The 16,623-nt window shown below is 37.3% G+C and overlaps 1 protein-coding gene across 1 annotated transcript; it reads right to left on the reverse strand.

Annotated features, from left to right (window-relative positions):
* Positions 1-11,843: 11,843 nt before the first annotated feature.
* Positions 11,844-12,791, reverse strand: LOC100718455 (olfactory receptor 52P1-like). The gene has a single exon (XM_003463420.2). It carries the CDS (start codon positions 12,789-12,791, stop codon positions 11,844-11,846), a length of 948 nt encoding a protein of 315 aa, XP_003463468.2.
* Between the last annotated feature and the right edge of the window lie 3,832 nt (positions 12,792-16,623).

Consider the following 16,623-nt stretch of genomic DNA (forward strand, 5'->3'; position numbering starts at 1 on the left):
TGCTTTTTTCCTCTGGATTTTTCCTTCTCATTTGATTTATAAGCCTAAAGAACTATAGTTACCGATATTCATTTTACTACCAGTCACTTTTCCCCAAATTTTATATTAACCAGCTTCTCTACCAAGAACTAGAAAAGGGAGATGGATAATGGGGAAACACATTATCACTGTACGTGTTGAATTTATCCACAATGTCTGTAACTAGGAGGGGATAGTTTTTCTTGATTCTATCATATAGATCTCTACTTTGAGCTAGGGAGAAAATTTGATATTGCTAAGTCTAAGAAGGCTGGTTGGTACAGCTTCTGGATAGTACTGGTTTCTTGGGTACTAATAGTAAGACTGGAACAGCTACTCACTTGCAAGGCAACTGACTTGCTAAGATGAAAGCTCTGTGAGGCCAGAATTTCAGGGCTGTTTCATTCACTGACATAGCCCTAGCTTCAAAAAGCATGTCTACTCTGCAGGAGCTCAATGCACATTGTTGAGCAAGTGAACAAGGAAGATGAATAGGCAAGATTAACAGCTGATCCGCAGGGAGAGGACTGGGATATTCAAATGCCTGAGACCTCTGAAGATAACAAGCAGTTCATAAACAGGAGTTAAGAAAATAAACTGAAATGAAATCAAGTAAAGAAGAGAATCAGAAACCTTGGAGCCAAGGTGAAGTTCTAATATACCACATGGTCAGTAAGGGTGAAAATTTATAAAGGAACCATGCTTATTGTGGAGCTTTTGTCAGTGCTCTGTCCAGATTTCTAGGAGACTGAAGGATATCATCTTCCATCATTATTATTACCCTGGTATGCATTTATGTATTGAAATAAGGATAATGCTGGTAGAAAGCAACCACTCAAGGAGAAGCATCCATAATAGAACTGCTGAAAAGTACTTGCTGTTTGGACAGTAGAAAATTTAGTGATATTGGTCATTTCTCTGTCCTTTTCATGAACTGAAATGAGAGAATAAGGATGAAGAGTTTGGAGGCAAGAAGGCAGGAAGGGGAGGCTGTGAACTCTGCATAAACAGCTCTATCTGGAAAAGCTGCTTTCTCTGTGGTCACTGCAGTATGGACTCCAAGAAACTCAGGTCCCAGAGCCTACCAGTAACAAGGAGGAAGCCATAGTGAGTCCTGTGTATCTGAAGGTCACAGAGCCTGCTCAAGAGGAAACAGGAAAAAGCCATGAGTTTGGAGTTACCATTTTGAAATATGTGTAGTAATGACCAATGGAAAGCTTCAGTAAACTGACTGTGCTTAGCATTTTGGAAAAGGAAGCCATTTGGGAAGATAGTGAGTGCTATATTACAAGGTTCCTCATCAAAGCCATAAATTTTGGGATGATGAATTGTTATTCAGGCTCTTCTGTCTGCTCCACCTATGACCCCATTACCAAGAGGATTCTGAAGGGGAACCAACATGTCCATCACTGAGGACTGCACCCAGCCATTTCTACTATCCTGTTGGCTTAGGATGTCTGAAATTCATGATCATAAACATCCTTGGGTATTTAAACAAACAAACAAATAAACAAATAAGCACATAAATAATCTTTGTATCTAGAGCCTTATGTTATATAACATTCCTATTTAGAGGATCTGCCCAATAGTTTGGCTTTTAGAGATCCAATTTAGGATTGCAGGGATGCTGGGCTTTGGCATGTTTACCTTTTTCAGCGTTTTCTAGATTGTAGCTGTGAGTTCTCAGACTTCTCTCACTCTCAGGCCCTTCACTGCAGCATGGCTGTGCTTGTGTTGCACATTCCGTGGGTGTGCTGACATTAACAGCTGGAAGGGATCCAGGGATCCACATTTGTATAAATTCACCTTCAGTATGCAGACATCTTAGCAGGTTCCTTATGTTTCATGGGACAACAGTTACTGAAGTATCTGAGCCTGACACAAGGATGAGTCTTGGAGGTAGTCTGTAAAAGCTTTGCTGCTAGTTTATTCAAGTAAAGATTAGGATATGATGTATAGAGGCTTTAAAATTTTGGTAGAATAAAAGATCTGTTTATATCGATCTAACACTCTTGCTCTTAATCTTTGTGATAGTCAGACTGCCACCCACCATTATAAACTTTTAGTTTAAAAATCTCTGACCCTTACTAGCTGGATGACCTTTTAATAACTTCACCTCTCTGAGTATCCATTTTCTCCTAAGTGGAAACATTATCTATATAATTTACACAAAGCACTAATTTCAGCTTCAGAGAACCTATTTTATGTGTTTGTATGTGTGTGTATCTATTTGACTAATACCTCTTTCCCCAATTCACTATGAACAACGTGAAGACTTTTCTGGACTTGTCCAATTCCAGAGTTTAACATGGTTTGGAACACTATAAACCCTTTATGTGTTAAATGAGTGAAAGAACTCCTGGCAAATGGTAAGTGCAACTGATTATATAATTTTTATTAAACTCAGAACAGATGTGAGCACTAATTATAATTCATACCATTAACATACTGAATTTTTATTTGGTAGCTTTGATTTGGGAAGGGAAAAGCCAAATTTTGGTTGGTTGGCTGCAAGTGAAAAAATTTTGTTCAGTTACAGTGTTTCACAAAAATTCTGGGTTTATTATTCACAACTAAACCTCTCAGGGATTTCAGCTTTGGAAAGAGTGATCTAAACATGGTCTAAGAGAGACCTATAATTCCAGTTACCAAGGCATACTCTGATTTTAGGAAACAGAATACTGAATCTTCAATACTACAATGCTGGGTGGGAACCTTAGTACCTGGAAGATGAGTGATACACTCACCATATATATTTTTAGATCAAATAAAATTTTAGAAAACTTTGTGGTGGTGGTGATGGATACTAGTGGTTAAGAATGGGGTAGGAGATGGGGCAGAGGAAGAGGAGAAAGTTTGTGGAGGGAAGGATACATGTTCCAAATTTGTTAAAGCCAAGACTCTTCAAGTAGATTAATCTGCAATGCTCACTGGCTTTGGGGCATGTGATTTTCTAATGGTCCCCTATAAGGCAAAGGGCTATTTTTCCTTCTTTATGTAAAAGAAAAAAAGAAGTCTACAGAAATTAAGCTAGTGAAAAAATGCTGTGAATTTACACTTATGTGTAGTTACGGTGAATGCAAAATTCATCCTCTCCCCTTTAATGTTTCCTCCTATGAGAGATAGAGAATAAGCCAATTGCATACCAGATATAGGGAAGAACATAGGAGGGAATGGATAAAGCATTGGCTGAACACCTAGAATTATCATTGCATGGCAGGCTTTTTTCAAAAGTTGTCCCACTCTTAGATTGGTATTAAGAAATGCTTGTTTGTTTTTGAAACAGTGCTAAGAAAGAGATACCTATACTCTATGGGCATCTGAAATGTAGCCCAGATTTCAGCTTTACTTCTAACTATGTCTTTAATCTTGAGTAATTTGTTGATTTCTTGCAAGTATAATTTCCCATTTTTTAACACCATAAAGTTGTTTCATGGATTAGTTAAGACTCTATGAAAGAACACCAAGAAATATAATATGTAATAATGGTATGGTTTTTAGTATAAGATGTCCGGGTCCCAAAAGCAGAGACAGTAATCATGTCTACTTCTCTGCCAACATCTTCCTCCTTCTTCTAGGTCAGCCAACTTAGTTCAATCATCTTTCATCAAAGCACTACGAATCCCCAAGAACCTTTCTTAGTTTCAAGTACAGGTTTCAGAATCATCTAATTCCTATGTGTCCTAATTCTAAACAACTTCACAATTGAATTTAATGAATTGAATTGAATTGAATTCAAATGTACATTTCATACACACTTTATAAATCATTTAATTATTGCATACTGTAGTAGGCAACACTGCTATTGCCTTTTTATGGTGGGAGAAACTCAAATTAGAAGTAGGTGGGTTTGTTTCCACTGCAGTATTCTTTGCAAGGATTTCTTAATAATAGGCTCTTAGTTTTCAAGGTTTATAGAGGATTTCCACTTAAGGCCCTGTTTGTACTCTGTCTCCTGTATTTTTATATTTCCTTGTGCAGGTATTTATAGAGCTTTTATAATGTATTGTGTATTTTCTTCACAGGCTAGGATGTGTTGAGGAACACCTTAGTTTTCCAATTTTAGATACTATTGTCGTGCTAAGACTTAAAGGATGTTGAATGAATGAATAATGTTTCATAACAGAGAACTGACAATTTTAAGTTTTTCTTATGATCAGATATTTGAAATGAAGACTCTGACAATGGTTAGATTCCTGTTCTAAGCCTACATTAGAACCCATATGATGGAAAATTTCACAGCCAATGCCAGATTCCAAGATTTTGTCTTTTAAGAAAACATTTAATCTAGATTAAATTCCTGTATTCCCCAAACGTCCAACTCAGCAGGTGAGATTAGTGCAGATAAGAAGTTTGATTTTCACTTCTGAACTCTGAAATCCAGTTACAAATTAGTTAATATTTAGCAACAGCTTAATGGTTGATCTTTTCCTATGCATGAGACAATGAAAGGAATTCTTCCAGCTTTAACATCCTCCATTTCTCAGGTCTTTTAGTTCTGGGTGTACTGTAGTTTTAATTGATTTACTTTAATTGATAATCTTCATCTTGGACCATTGGTGAAAATGTGACCCATATGAATCTGACTGAACAATTATATCAAGAGTCTGGGTAGGTTGGTAAGGCCCATTTTGACTTTGCCTTTAGATAGAGGGCATGGCTTCAGTTATTTTTGCTCACCGATAATGGAACAAATTCACACACATGCAAAACTGTATGTCCAAGTGCTTTAATTTATTGTGTCTTGGATTAGAACATAGCTTATTTCTGTACCTTACCTTATGAGTTGGATTATACAACCATCCTTGTAAATGCAAGGATTTTAACAGACCCCAGAGACCAAATGTAACAAGGAACAAACAAGATCTCATTTATTCCCTTGTCCTTAGACAAAACTATACTCTTATTGGCACCAGCATAATTTTCGTCACTCAAGAGAAGATTTGGGACATGCAGTAACTCAGCGCCTCCATTAATCTTTCGGCTTTGATCTTTCTCCTGCTAATGCCCCATATTGCTGCTAGCCTAAAGACAAAACTTAAAACAAATTCCTCAATGAAGTTGGGGGAATATTCACTGCCACTTGTTCTTGCCTTTTTCCTGTGGTTGTTGGTTCTTTAATACCACTGAAATGAGTTGTATCAAAATTCCCATGAATACTAACCATGTTGCCAGTTCCATCTGTCATTCCATTCATTGTTTTGACCCCAGTATTTGACAAGGTTGATCACTCCTTTTGTCATGTAAGACTTTCTTCACTTTCACTTACAAGTGTCATAGTCTTTTGCTTTTCCCTATTATCTATAGCATTGTCTTGGTTACTTTCCTTTTATTGCTGGAACAAAACACCTGACACCCAAAATGAAGGAAGGAAAGGTTTATTTAGCTCACTGTTTGTAGAGTTTTCAGTCCATAATCACCTGCTCCAAGGCAGGGTGGCATGGTACTGGGGCAACACTTCAAGACAGCAGCCAGAGAAAAAGACCAGCAAGAGCAAAAGTGAGAAACCAAAAACCTCTTTTCCTGGCTAATACTGTGCACAGGCACCCCAATTTAGGGTGAGTATAGCACTCACAAAATCTTCTTTCCCTCCTTTGCAAGGTACAAATACAAGGAGAAGTGAGGCTTGCTACGCCTGCAGACAAGGTAACTTTAAGGATTATGGTGGTCAGCTGATTTTGATAGCTTTTGGAGTCTTTCAAAAAAGAAAGCAATATTCATGCTATTCAATTGCTATTCATGCTATTCAATTGTTTAAACTCATTTAAAACATGATTCAAAAGGTAGAAATCTCCAACTGTACCCTCTAAGGAGACTAATTTCCTACAGCCAGAGCACAGATTGCATTTTGACAGTGTTCTTGTGTTCCACAGATTGGCCCTGAACTTATGATCTGTCTACCTCAGTCTCCTGAGTAGTTGGGATTACAGATGTGTGCCTCACATCTGACTTGTTGAATATGATTTTAAGGATGTTACAATATGAAGATGACTGAATATGTAGATTCAATGTCATTTATGCCAAATTTTCTGACAGTGAATGTATATGACTTTAAAAGTTGCAGGTGAGATGTTTTGGTATATGAGCTTACAACCACTAACTTACGTTTTATGAAGTTTTGGGCTTATAGAAACACAATTTTACTCATGTCAAGATATAAACTTTTTCTTTGGGAATCATAAGATGACCTCATCTGAAGCAGGACCCTTGCAAGAAATTTCCTGTTTTCTTTACGATCTGCTTTGTCACTCTTTATTCTTCTAGACTGATGATCTATGTCCACTGTAACAAGTTAGAAATAGGAAAGCAGGTTAAATATAAATCAAAGAGATAAAAGAAAATTGAAAAAGATAACAGTAGAAATCAATGGGAAAAAAGCAGTAGGCAAGAAAATCAAGAAAGCCACATTTTTTTTTTTTTACTGGAACCTGCAGGATGATACAATGAGAACAGTTCCTAAGAGGGAAATATATAAGAAAGCAATACAAAAAATTAATGAATCAAAGAGCTCACTTCTTTCTTTGAAGGAATAAAAAATTTGATAAACCCCTAGTCAATCTATCAAGAAAAGGAAAGAAAAAACACAAATTCATGCACTGAGGAATGAAAAGGGTGAAATCACAAGAGATGCTGTGGGAGTTCAGAAGACCATCAGTATTTACTTTGAAGCACTTTACTTGCATAAATAGAAAAAACAGAAGAAATTGAGAGATTCCTAGAAATGTTTCAATTACCAAAGCTAAATCAAGAAGATATAAAATTTTGAGTAACTCAACATCAGTTACTGAAATTGAAAATATAATTAAAAGTTTACTAACAAAGAAAAGCTTGAGTCCTGATGGAGTTACAGCTGAATTCTACAAGATATTTAGAGAAGACTTAACACCAACACTCCTCAACATTTTTAATACCATTGAAAGGGAAGCATTTCTCTTTCATTCCTGGAGGCAAGTCTTACTCTAAAAGCAAACTAGAGAAAGACCCAACCAAAAAGGAAAACTACAGGCCAATCTCCCTAATGAATATGAATGCCAAAATCCTCAATAAAATACTAGCAAACAGAATGCAGCAAATCTTCAAGAAGATTATACACCATGACCATTACTGGGATTTATTCCAGTAATGCAGGGATGGTTCAACATATGCAAATCACTGAATGTAATATACCACATCAACAGAGAAAAAGACAAAAATCACATGATCATCTCAATAGATTCAGAAAAACTTTGATAAAGTCTAACAATCATTCATAATAAAACTTTTGATAAAATTGGAATAAATGGTCTCCACCTCAATCTGATAAAAGCCATCTATAACAAACCAATAGACAACATCATACTAAATGGACAAAAACTGAAAGCTCTCACTCTGCAACCAGGAACAAGACAAGGGTGTCCATTTACAACAAGTCCTGTTCAATACAATTCTGGAAACATTACCAGAGCAATTAGAGAAGAAAAATAAACAGAATAAGAATATGAAAGGAAGAAGTGAAACTATCATCATTTGCAGATGACATGGTATTCTACATAGAATGTCTCAAAATTCCACCAAAAGACAACTAGAGTTAATAAGAAATTCAGCAGCATAGGTGGATATAAATCTAACTCAAATCTAACTCAAAAATCATTAGCACTCCAAACAACAAACTCACTGAAAGATAAATTATGAAAATAACACCTTTCACAAATATTATTCAGAAACCAACTATTTAGTAACTGATCTAACAAAGGATGTCTAAATATTGAAAAAGGAGATTGAAGTGAATATGAGAAAATCGAAACATAACACTTGCTCATGAATAGGAAGAACCAACATAATAAAAATGGCCCTACTCACAAAACTGTTGTACAGATTTAATGCTATTCTGATCAAAACACCATTAGTATACTTCAGAGAACTAGAGAAAACATTCCTAAAATTCACCTGGAACCAGAAGAGACCTAGAACAGCAAAAGCAATCCTGGACAACAAAGGCAAGGCTAGAGGCATCACAATTCCTGACTTGAAATTATACACAAAGCTACTGTGATAAAATCAGCATGATACTGGCAAAAAAAATTCACACCAGAAAATCAGTGGAACCCATTAGAAGTTGTAGACACAACTACAAAGACACATGCCCACCTTATCTTTGACGAAGGGGTCAAATGTTCACTGGAAATACTGGCTTTCTACATGCTGAACACTGGAGTTAGATCCATGTCTATCAACATGCTCTAAACAAATTTGAAAAGGATCAAAGATCTAAATATTAAAATAGAAACACTAAATCTATTGAAAGACAAGATAGGCAGAAATGTCGAACACATAGGGGTAGGCAGAAAGTTCATGAACAAAACACAAATTGCAAGGGAAATACTTCAAGGAATCAACAACTGGGATCTCATCTTATTAAAAAGTGTTTGCATATCAAGGATATCAACAATAGAGTGAAAAGACAACTTACAGAGTAGGAAAACATTTTAGCCAACTGTCCCTCATACGAAGGACTTCTATTTATAACATATAAAGAATTAAAAAAAATCAGGCCCCCCAAATTCAAAGACTCAACCCCAAAATGGCACTTTTCTGAGATGAAGAAATTCAAATGTAAAATAAATACATGAATAAATGTTCAACAACACTAGTAATTAGAGAAATATAAATTAAAACAACATTGAGATTCCATCTCTCTCTAGAAAGAATTACTGCCATCAAGAAATCAATCAATAACACATGTTGGCAGGGCTGTGGGGCAAAAGGAACACTTCTCTCCTGTTGATGGGAATGTAGACTGGTACAAGCACTGTAAAAATCAGTGTGAAGACTCTTCAAAAAACTAGGATTAGAGGTCTCATTCGACCCAGCTAGTTCCCTGCTGGGCATCTTCCCAGAAGAATTGAACACATCATAAGCAAGCGATATATGTAGCAGCCATGTTTATAGCAGGACAATTCATAATAGTTAAATTTTGGAAACAACTTAAATGCCTATCAACTGTGGAATGGATAAAATACAATGTGATATTTTTATACAATAAGTACTATTCAACTATAAAGACAGATAAACAAGAGACTTTGATAAATAAATGGATGAAAATTGAGACCATGCTCACAGGTTAAATAAGGCAGACCAGTATGTGTGAATATTGTGTTGTCTCCCTATTATAAAAAACTGGAGTGTATAAGATCCAAAATGTACAATAGATATTGTGAAGGGGAAAGAAACCGCTCAAAAGGAAAGAAGATCTGGTGTAAGGGAAAAAAAGAAAAGAAAAAGGAAAAATGTGTATATATGTACCCACGATAGATAATTATACTACTAATCTCTGCTAGTTCATCTAAAGGAATGGTTTGTGCTTTCACTGTTTGATGGTTTGATCAATTTTTAATGCCGATATCTTGCACTCTGAACAGTTACTTTGAAGATAACAATGCACAATATATTATAGGGTGTTAACCTATTATTTTGTTTTGAAATTCTGTATCTCAGGTTTTTCTTCATTTTGTAAAATGGAAAATAAAAGCTAAATGTAAAATAAAACAAAGTAAAACTTAAGACTCCCATTTCTTTCCAATATTTCTACTGAATATTTTAGGGGTAAACAAAAATATTACAGAAGCATTTTCAGAAAATAGAGCATGAGTAATTACTTTCCAATATAGTTTATGAGGCAAAAATTCTGATATAGAAACCTAATAAGGAGATTAAAAGGGGAAATTTATGAGTAATTTATAACATAAAAATTGATGGAACAAGTGTATGAATTTAACAAAACTCAAATTGTACAAAATTTTATGCATATTAGCTATATCTCAATAAAGCTGTTAGGAGAAACTAAAGTTCACGTTATCATGTACACATAATGAAACCTCCATACACTGCCAGTAGAGACTTAAAATTGTCTAGCTGCTCTAAGGAAATTCTGAAAGTTCCTCAAATGGCTAAACAAAGAGTTACAATATGGCCAATTATTCTTTAAAGTAATGTAGCCACACAAGGACTTGAACACAAAATGCTATAAGTACATTATTCATAATATTCAAAAGGTGGAAACAAGTCAAATACCACCCACTGATGAATGGACAAACAAAATGTAGTTTATATAATGGAATATTATTGAGTCAGAAAAATGACACAATGATACATGCTACAATGTGGATAAACCAAGCAAACATTATGCTAACTAAAACTTAGTAAAAAAAATCACATATGTTTCCAGTCATATGAAAGTCTGGAATAGGGAAATCTATAAAGGCAGTAAGTAAATTATTGCTTTGAGGTGCTGGTGTATGAGCAGAAAAGGGATGAAAACTAAAGGGTTGGGAAAATAGTTTTCAGGTGATGAAAATTTACTGGTATTGGTTGCATGCTTCCTGATACAGTAAAACTATCAAAGTATACAATTTAAATGGGTAAATTGCATATTTGAATTATAATCTCAATAGTGATACTAAAAGAAAGTCAAGCATCAAAAACAAGGCAAAGTTGTCTACCTAACTAATTATATTCAACATTTGTTGAAAACTCTAGTACAATAAAATAGGAAATAAATAGCACACAATCAAAAACAGAAATAATTTTTATAGGCATCAGCAGGTTAATTCTAATGAAAATGTTTCTATGAGAATGAAAATTAGACTAGCCAGTGTCTCTGGAAATACAGTGAAGGATGACTTACATTACTTCATTTTGAGGTTAATTATATAACTATAATAGTGTGGTATCAACAAATGGATAGACATTAATGAAAGAGAAAAGCCCAGAAATGTATCCACACATAAAGTTTTCTGATTTGATAAAGTTGCCAGTGCAATTCAATTTGGCAAAGAAGATCTATAAAATGTAATTCTGTAATAAGATATCCATATGTGAACAATAAATCTTGAGTTCTATGTCATACCATACACTATTATTTGCATTGAATCATAGACCTAAAATTAAAACCTAAATTTATAAAGCAAAGTACAAATGTGCATCTGATTGGTGTCTAGACTCAGTAAACAGCGAATACGTGTCAACAAAACCAAAATCTCTTTAAAAATGGGAAAGACTTAAAAATTACCCAAAAGTAATAAACAGAAAATATACTGAACGTCAGCACTTATTAGAAAAAAATATAAAGTGAGACTATAATGAATTATTAGCTTTTATACTCCTAGGGATGGCTTAAATGCAAAAAAAATGACAATATCAAAAGTTGATAAAGATGTGGGACTATACATCATTGATGAGGTTATAAAATGGTACAGCTACTTTGGAAAATCACTTATTGTGTTCTTTTAGTGTTACACATATATCTTATCCTCTGACCTAGAAATTCTAATTCTAGGTTAAGAAATACTCATAGCAGCTTTATTTATAATAGTCCAAAGTGAGAAATAACCCAGGTATCCAAAAGAAGATAGTTCAGCTGGGAGGTAAGCATACAATGGAATATTATTAAGCCATGAACCAACAGCAGATATAAACAACAACCCTATGAATGAGGGTCATTTCTGTGTGTCAGGTAAAGGAAAGCTGTATCTCCCTTATTTTATCAGTGTCCCTTGGTGTGGTTTCAGATAGCAGAGTGGCATTTCCAGGAAGCCAGTATCAGTTTGATGGCCATATTTCCTTTGAGACCAGGACTCCCTGAGCTCTGTAGCCTTATCTACATCATATGTGGGAAACATCAGGTGATGGTTCTTCCACCATTTGACTTGATATACATCCTGAGCAAAGTAAAGGTACCACTTAGTGTGGTCCCCATCATGATGGGAGCCACGCGCCTCATAATTATTGTCCAAGGGCTGAGGGGGTAAAGGACCTGGTTTGCTAGGGCAGGGGTAGTACTGAAGCCATTATGACTGAGCAGAGCCCCTCTTCAGCAGTCGGAGGGCTCCATCCCGGATCTGCTTGGTCTTCACCCCATAGATGATGGGGTTGAGCATGGGAGGCACAATGAGGTAGAGGTCAGCCAGGAGGATGTGGATGTGCCTGGGTACCTGCTGGCCAAAGCGCTGAGTGTAGAATGAAAAGAGTCCTGGTGTGTAGAAGAGAAGGATGACACCGAGGTGGGAGCCGCAAGTGCCAAAAGTCTTAGCCCTTGCTTCCTTGGAGGAGAGGCCTAACACAGCCCGGAGGATGAGTGCGTAGGAGACGGCAATGCAGATGGAGTCAGTGCCCACTACCAGCGTGGCAGCAGTGATGCCGTATATGTTGTTTGGCCGTGTATTCCCACAAGCCAGCTTTACCACGGCCATGTGTTCACAATAGGAGTGGGCCACCACTCGGCTACAGTAAGTCAGCCTGGCCAGTAAGCAGGTGAGTGGGGTCATAAGCCCCAAGCCTCGGAGTGCAGCAGCAGCCCCCAACTTGCCCACGGACTCCGGAGGCAGCAGAGACCCATAGCGCAGTGGTCTGCAGATAGCCAAGTAGCGATCAAAAGCCATTACTAGCAGGATGCCCGATTCTACAGCTGAGAAACCATGGATAAAGAACATCTGGGCAGCACATGCCCCAAAGGCAATCTCAGCAGCATTTGTCCAAAAGAGGGCAAGGAGCTTGGGCACAGTGGAGGTGCAGATCACCAAGTCAATGGTGGAGAGCATGCACAGGAGTAAGTACATAGGCTGGTGCAGCGTGGGTTCTGAACGCACCACCAGCAGCACTGCCACGTTGCCAAGCACTGCCAGGGCGTACATTGAGCAGAAGGGAAATGCAAGCCAGAAGTGGGATGCCTCGAGGCCAGGAATTCCCATGAGCAAGAAAGAGCCTGGGTTCTGATGGCTGTGGTTTGTGTGTTGCATCGCAAGGAGTGGTGTATAGAGAAGATCTCACTGACTTGGTCTATGCCTTTAAGAAGCTTTGAGAGATGAAGCAGCTTGGATTCATCCTGCTGTTGCTAGATGGCAGCAGGAGATTTTGGAGTTAGACTTCATGAAAAGCATCCAGAATGAGAAGGTTGCAGGGCCCTGGGAAATGACGCAAAAAGTGACATCACCAAACTTCAAAACAACCTTTTCACTTCTGGAGGATTCAGGGATGTCCAGGTTTGGAATGGAGGCCGAGAGGCCTGGCTGTAGAAAACTCCATGGTAATGGTGAGCGATCAGAGATTTATGCCTTTCTGCTTTTTGCCTGTGAATCCTCTGTGGTCTCTTGCCTGAGAATTTTTCTTTTAATTCATCTGCTGCATGGCAGTATGAAGGTAACATTAATAATAAAAAGGTCAGATAGACTGGAAGACTCAAATGTGGATACTTTTTACAATGGGAAATTAAGACTGAAGCAATGTGAGGGAAGGAAAGAGATACTTACGTTTTTAAGCCATTGAGCCCATAACAACTCATAAATGAGCACCTAGGCTGAAAACCTAGGTACTACCCAGGAACATCAAAACACAGGTGAGGGCTGCGTCTCTCATCCCTGCGGCAGACCTAAGATTGCATGGCTCATGTTTACTACTAGGATCCGGTGTTCCCTCAGATGCTCTATATAGATATTAATAGATCAGGTGAGATTATGCAAATTGATAGTAGTAGGTGTCAGGCTGATTTGGCCACGATATGATCTGCTAAGGACTTTGACAAATTATTGCATGCAAAGTATATTCTTTCATTAAAAATGGGAAGGTTTGCGATAGGCTGAGGAATGAATTTCTCATTGAGAACACACAATCATTTCTCATAAACAAATGCGGAGAGTACATTTGCTCTAATGATAGTAGTGTTGAACTATTACATATCTTCACCCCACGTCTTCTATCACACACACCCTTTCCTCATTTTCCCTCACCTATATATGTCTTTCTATTTTTTCTTACATACTAGATGACTAGTAATTAAGAATTTGATAGAGTGGGAAGGTTAAACAGGAGACACAGGAAAGGGGCAATAGAGGAAGAGATGAAAATGAAAATGGAAGATGAAAATAAGGATCAGAATAGACATAAGAAACAATAGGAAAGAATAGAGTGCTTTTGTTTTTCATAAAATCTTGTGATATGATGGGACGTGATTGTGCTCGGTTTGCTGATTGAAACAGATATTGGAAATGATTAGACCCTCTGGAGATGCCCCACTTGGCATTCCTAACCTAAGTTTTATTAGTCGAAATTCTTAACATCATCTATTGGTACCTAGTGACCTAAGTAACCATCTTGTGAAAAGAGGCAGGAGGACAAAAGGTCTTTAAATGTAAGTTTTGGAAAATAAAAGTGCCTCTTTTCTATTCCAGTGCCAAATCTGGCTGTCACCTGATATTGAACAAATTATCTTTTCCCTTCTTTTTTATCCCTTCCCCTATGTGTTTCCTATTTTGTCTTCTGTAATATTTCCTTCCTTGTATTTCCACCACCTATCAGGTGCCCAAGCACTCCCGAGGGGATTTCAGCCTCTATGTTGACGGAAAGATCAGAGAGAAGTCAGTGTTGGAGACTGCAGAACAGTACAGTATATGTAAAATGATTTCATTTGATAAATAAGTACCTTGTGTTTAGTTAAGTATACAGTTGTGTGTGCATATACGATGCTGTATAGAAGGAGCTGTATCAATGAGCAAGGATATACTCAGAGGACAGATGTTCACACACTTATGTGTAGGTAACTGAATGCAATTTGACATAATATTAATTGAAGTAAGTCAGATATAGAAGCTCAAATATCACGTGGTTTCTCTTATATGAGGAATAATATATATCTGTGTTTGAATACATATATTCAAATAAACAACAAAAGAGCAAAAATAGAGAATAGATAAAAATGAAGTACAAAGGTCACATACTTTCCCAAATTACATATTCCATTATTTTAAAAATATTTCAATATATGCTTATTTGTTTCATTCATACTAATAGTTTATCTTAGCTCACTGAAAAGAAAGTTTGTGTTATTATCTGTTCCTTTTTTTGTAAAAATCTGTTTGGTTTGTATCTTGTACTGAGTAATGACTTTGAAAATAAAAGTGTAATAATTATTGTTATTCTCATTATTTGGTTATAGAAATTTGTTTTATTTTTATAAAATGTATAAAATTGTAAAATTATAAAATGTATAAAATTGCTTTTACATAGATCATACTTAAGTACCCTTTCTCTAAATGGACAGGATTGAGAGTTGAATAATCCAGTTACAAATGGGGCAGCCCTGCTTTCTGTGTATGTCTTCTTTTCTCCCTCAGCTCAGCCTTTAAATAGTTGTATCAGATTCAGTTAGCCCTGGGATACTACTGAAATAACTTACTCCATCCTTGATCTGGGAGCTACACAATGTATGACCACAGCGCTCCCTGCGTCAGCCTTATTTGTACAGATTGGGAGGAGAACCTGGAAAAATGTGTGTTGTGTACAATATGCTTATATTCTAAGAAAGAGATTGAGACTGAGGTCTTGGAATCCCCTCTTCCTGACTGTCACCAATTTTCAGGAGTTACAGCTCCTGGAAAACATGCAGGGGGGTGGGGGGAGACATTACAGGGCACTGGGAAATAACACGAGGCAGAAGAGGGGTTACCATCACTAACCCTCAAAACAGTCCTTCCCACTTCTGCATCGTTCAGTGATCTCTAGGCTGGAGTTGAGTGATATGGCCTCACAGCCCTCTCTGTGGGCTAGATGATTCTAGAGACTTTTACAGTTTCTTCTACCTTCTTCTCTACTCCAGTGGTACTTTCTTGTGGTTCATTTGCCTCCTGTGATCAGCAGTGATATCCTCTTTCAGATAACTCTCCCAGGCTAATGCAGTTCATACCTCCCAGCCCTCTGATGTTTTGCACTAGGTAAAGAAAGATTTTCCTTAAATATATATGAGCAAGAACTCAAGTATCAGGGACAAGGTTGTGCCATGAGGAGAGGGGTAAATTTTAATCCCTGGAGGTATTTTAAGCGTCTGAAAGCTACCAGCCAAGAATGCATCACTCATCAATAGAAGACCAAGGGCAGCTCAGTCCAAATCCTGACTCTACAGTTTACTTGCTGTGCAACTCTCAAGTCACTTAAAATCTGTCAACTTGTTTACTTACTTGTGACCTAGAGAAGCTGATTCCTACTTTGTAGTACTTTGTGAAGGTTACTGAGGGAGATAGCTGTCTAAAGAGCCAATCAGGCTACATGACACACTGCCTGAGCCAAAAAGTGTAGATCATTTGTGAGTCTTTTTAGTTTGAGGTGGAAACTACCTTGGTGAGAAATTACATTAGTGACAGTCCAGTCTGTGGTCTGCTCACAGTGTGTCTATTGCAGGGTTGAACACACAGTCAGACAAACTTACCAGGTCTGGGCCGGAAGTGGCAGTATGGTCTCAGGTCCTGTAGGGCTCAGAGAGATGGTGGCAAAAGAGCTTGAGTATTTATTTTGCTATTAAGACCCTAGTTGAGAAGAGAGATTCCCTTGGGATGAGGACACTAAAGAGGCCTCAGGGATGTGAGACAGAGACAGAAAATTGTAGCTAAGAAATTTAAGCCTGGCTGGGGGAGGGAAGAATGCGAATGGGGCAGCAGGGAAGATCATGTGATGGTCCAGTGTAGATGAGTCTAACCTGTCTTCTGCTGTAACAGAGTACCGTAGACTTGGTAGACTAGAAATAACAGAAGTTCATTTGTTTCATGGCTCTGAAGGCTGGGCATAACTTACCGTGTGTATAGT

This window comes from Cavia porcellus, unplaced genomic scaffold, assembly GCF_034190915.1.
Source record: "Cavia porcellus strain 051 isolate PalLab524CR breed Dunkin Hartley unplaced genomic scaffold, mCavPor4.1 scaffold_9, whole genome shotgun sequence".
In the NCBI taxonomy this organism is placed as follows: Eukaryota; Metazoa; Chordata; class Mammalia; order Rodentia; family Caviidae; genus Cavia; species Cavia porcellus.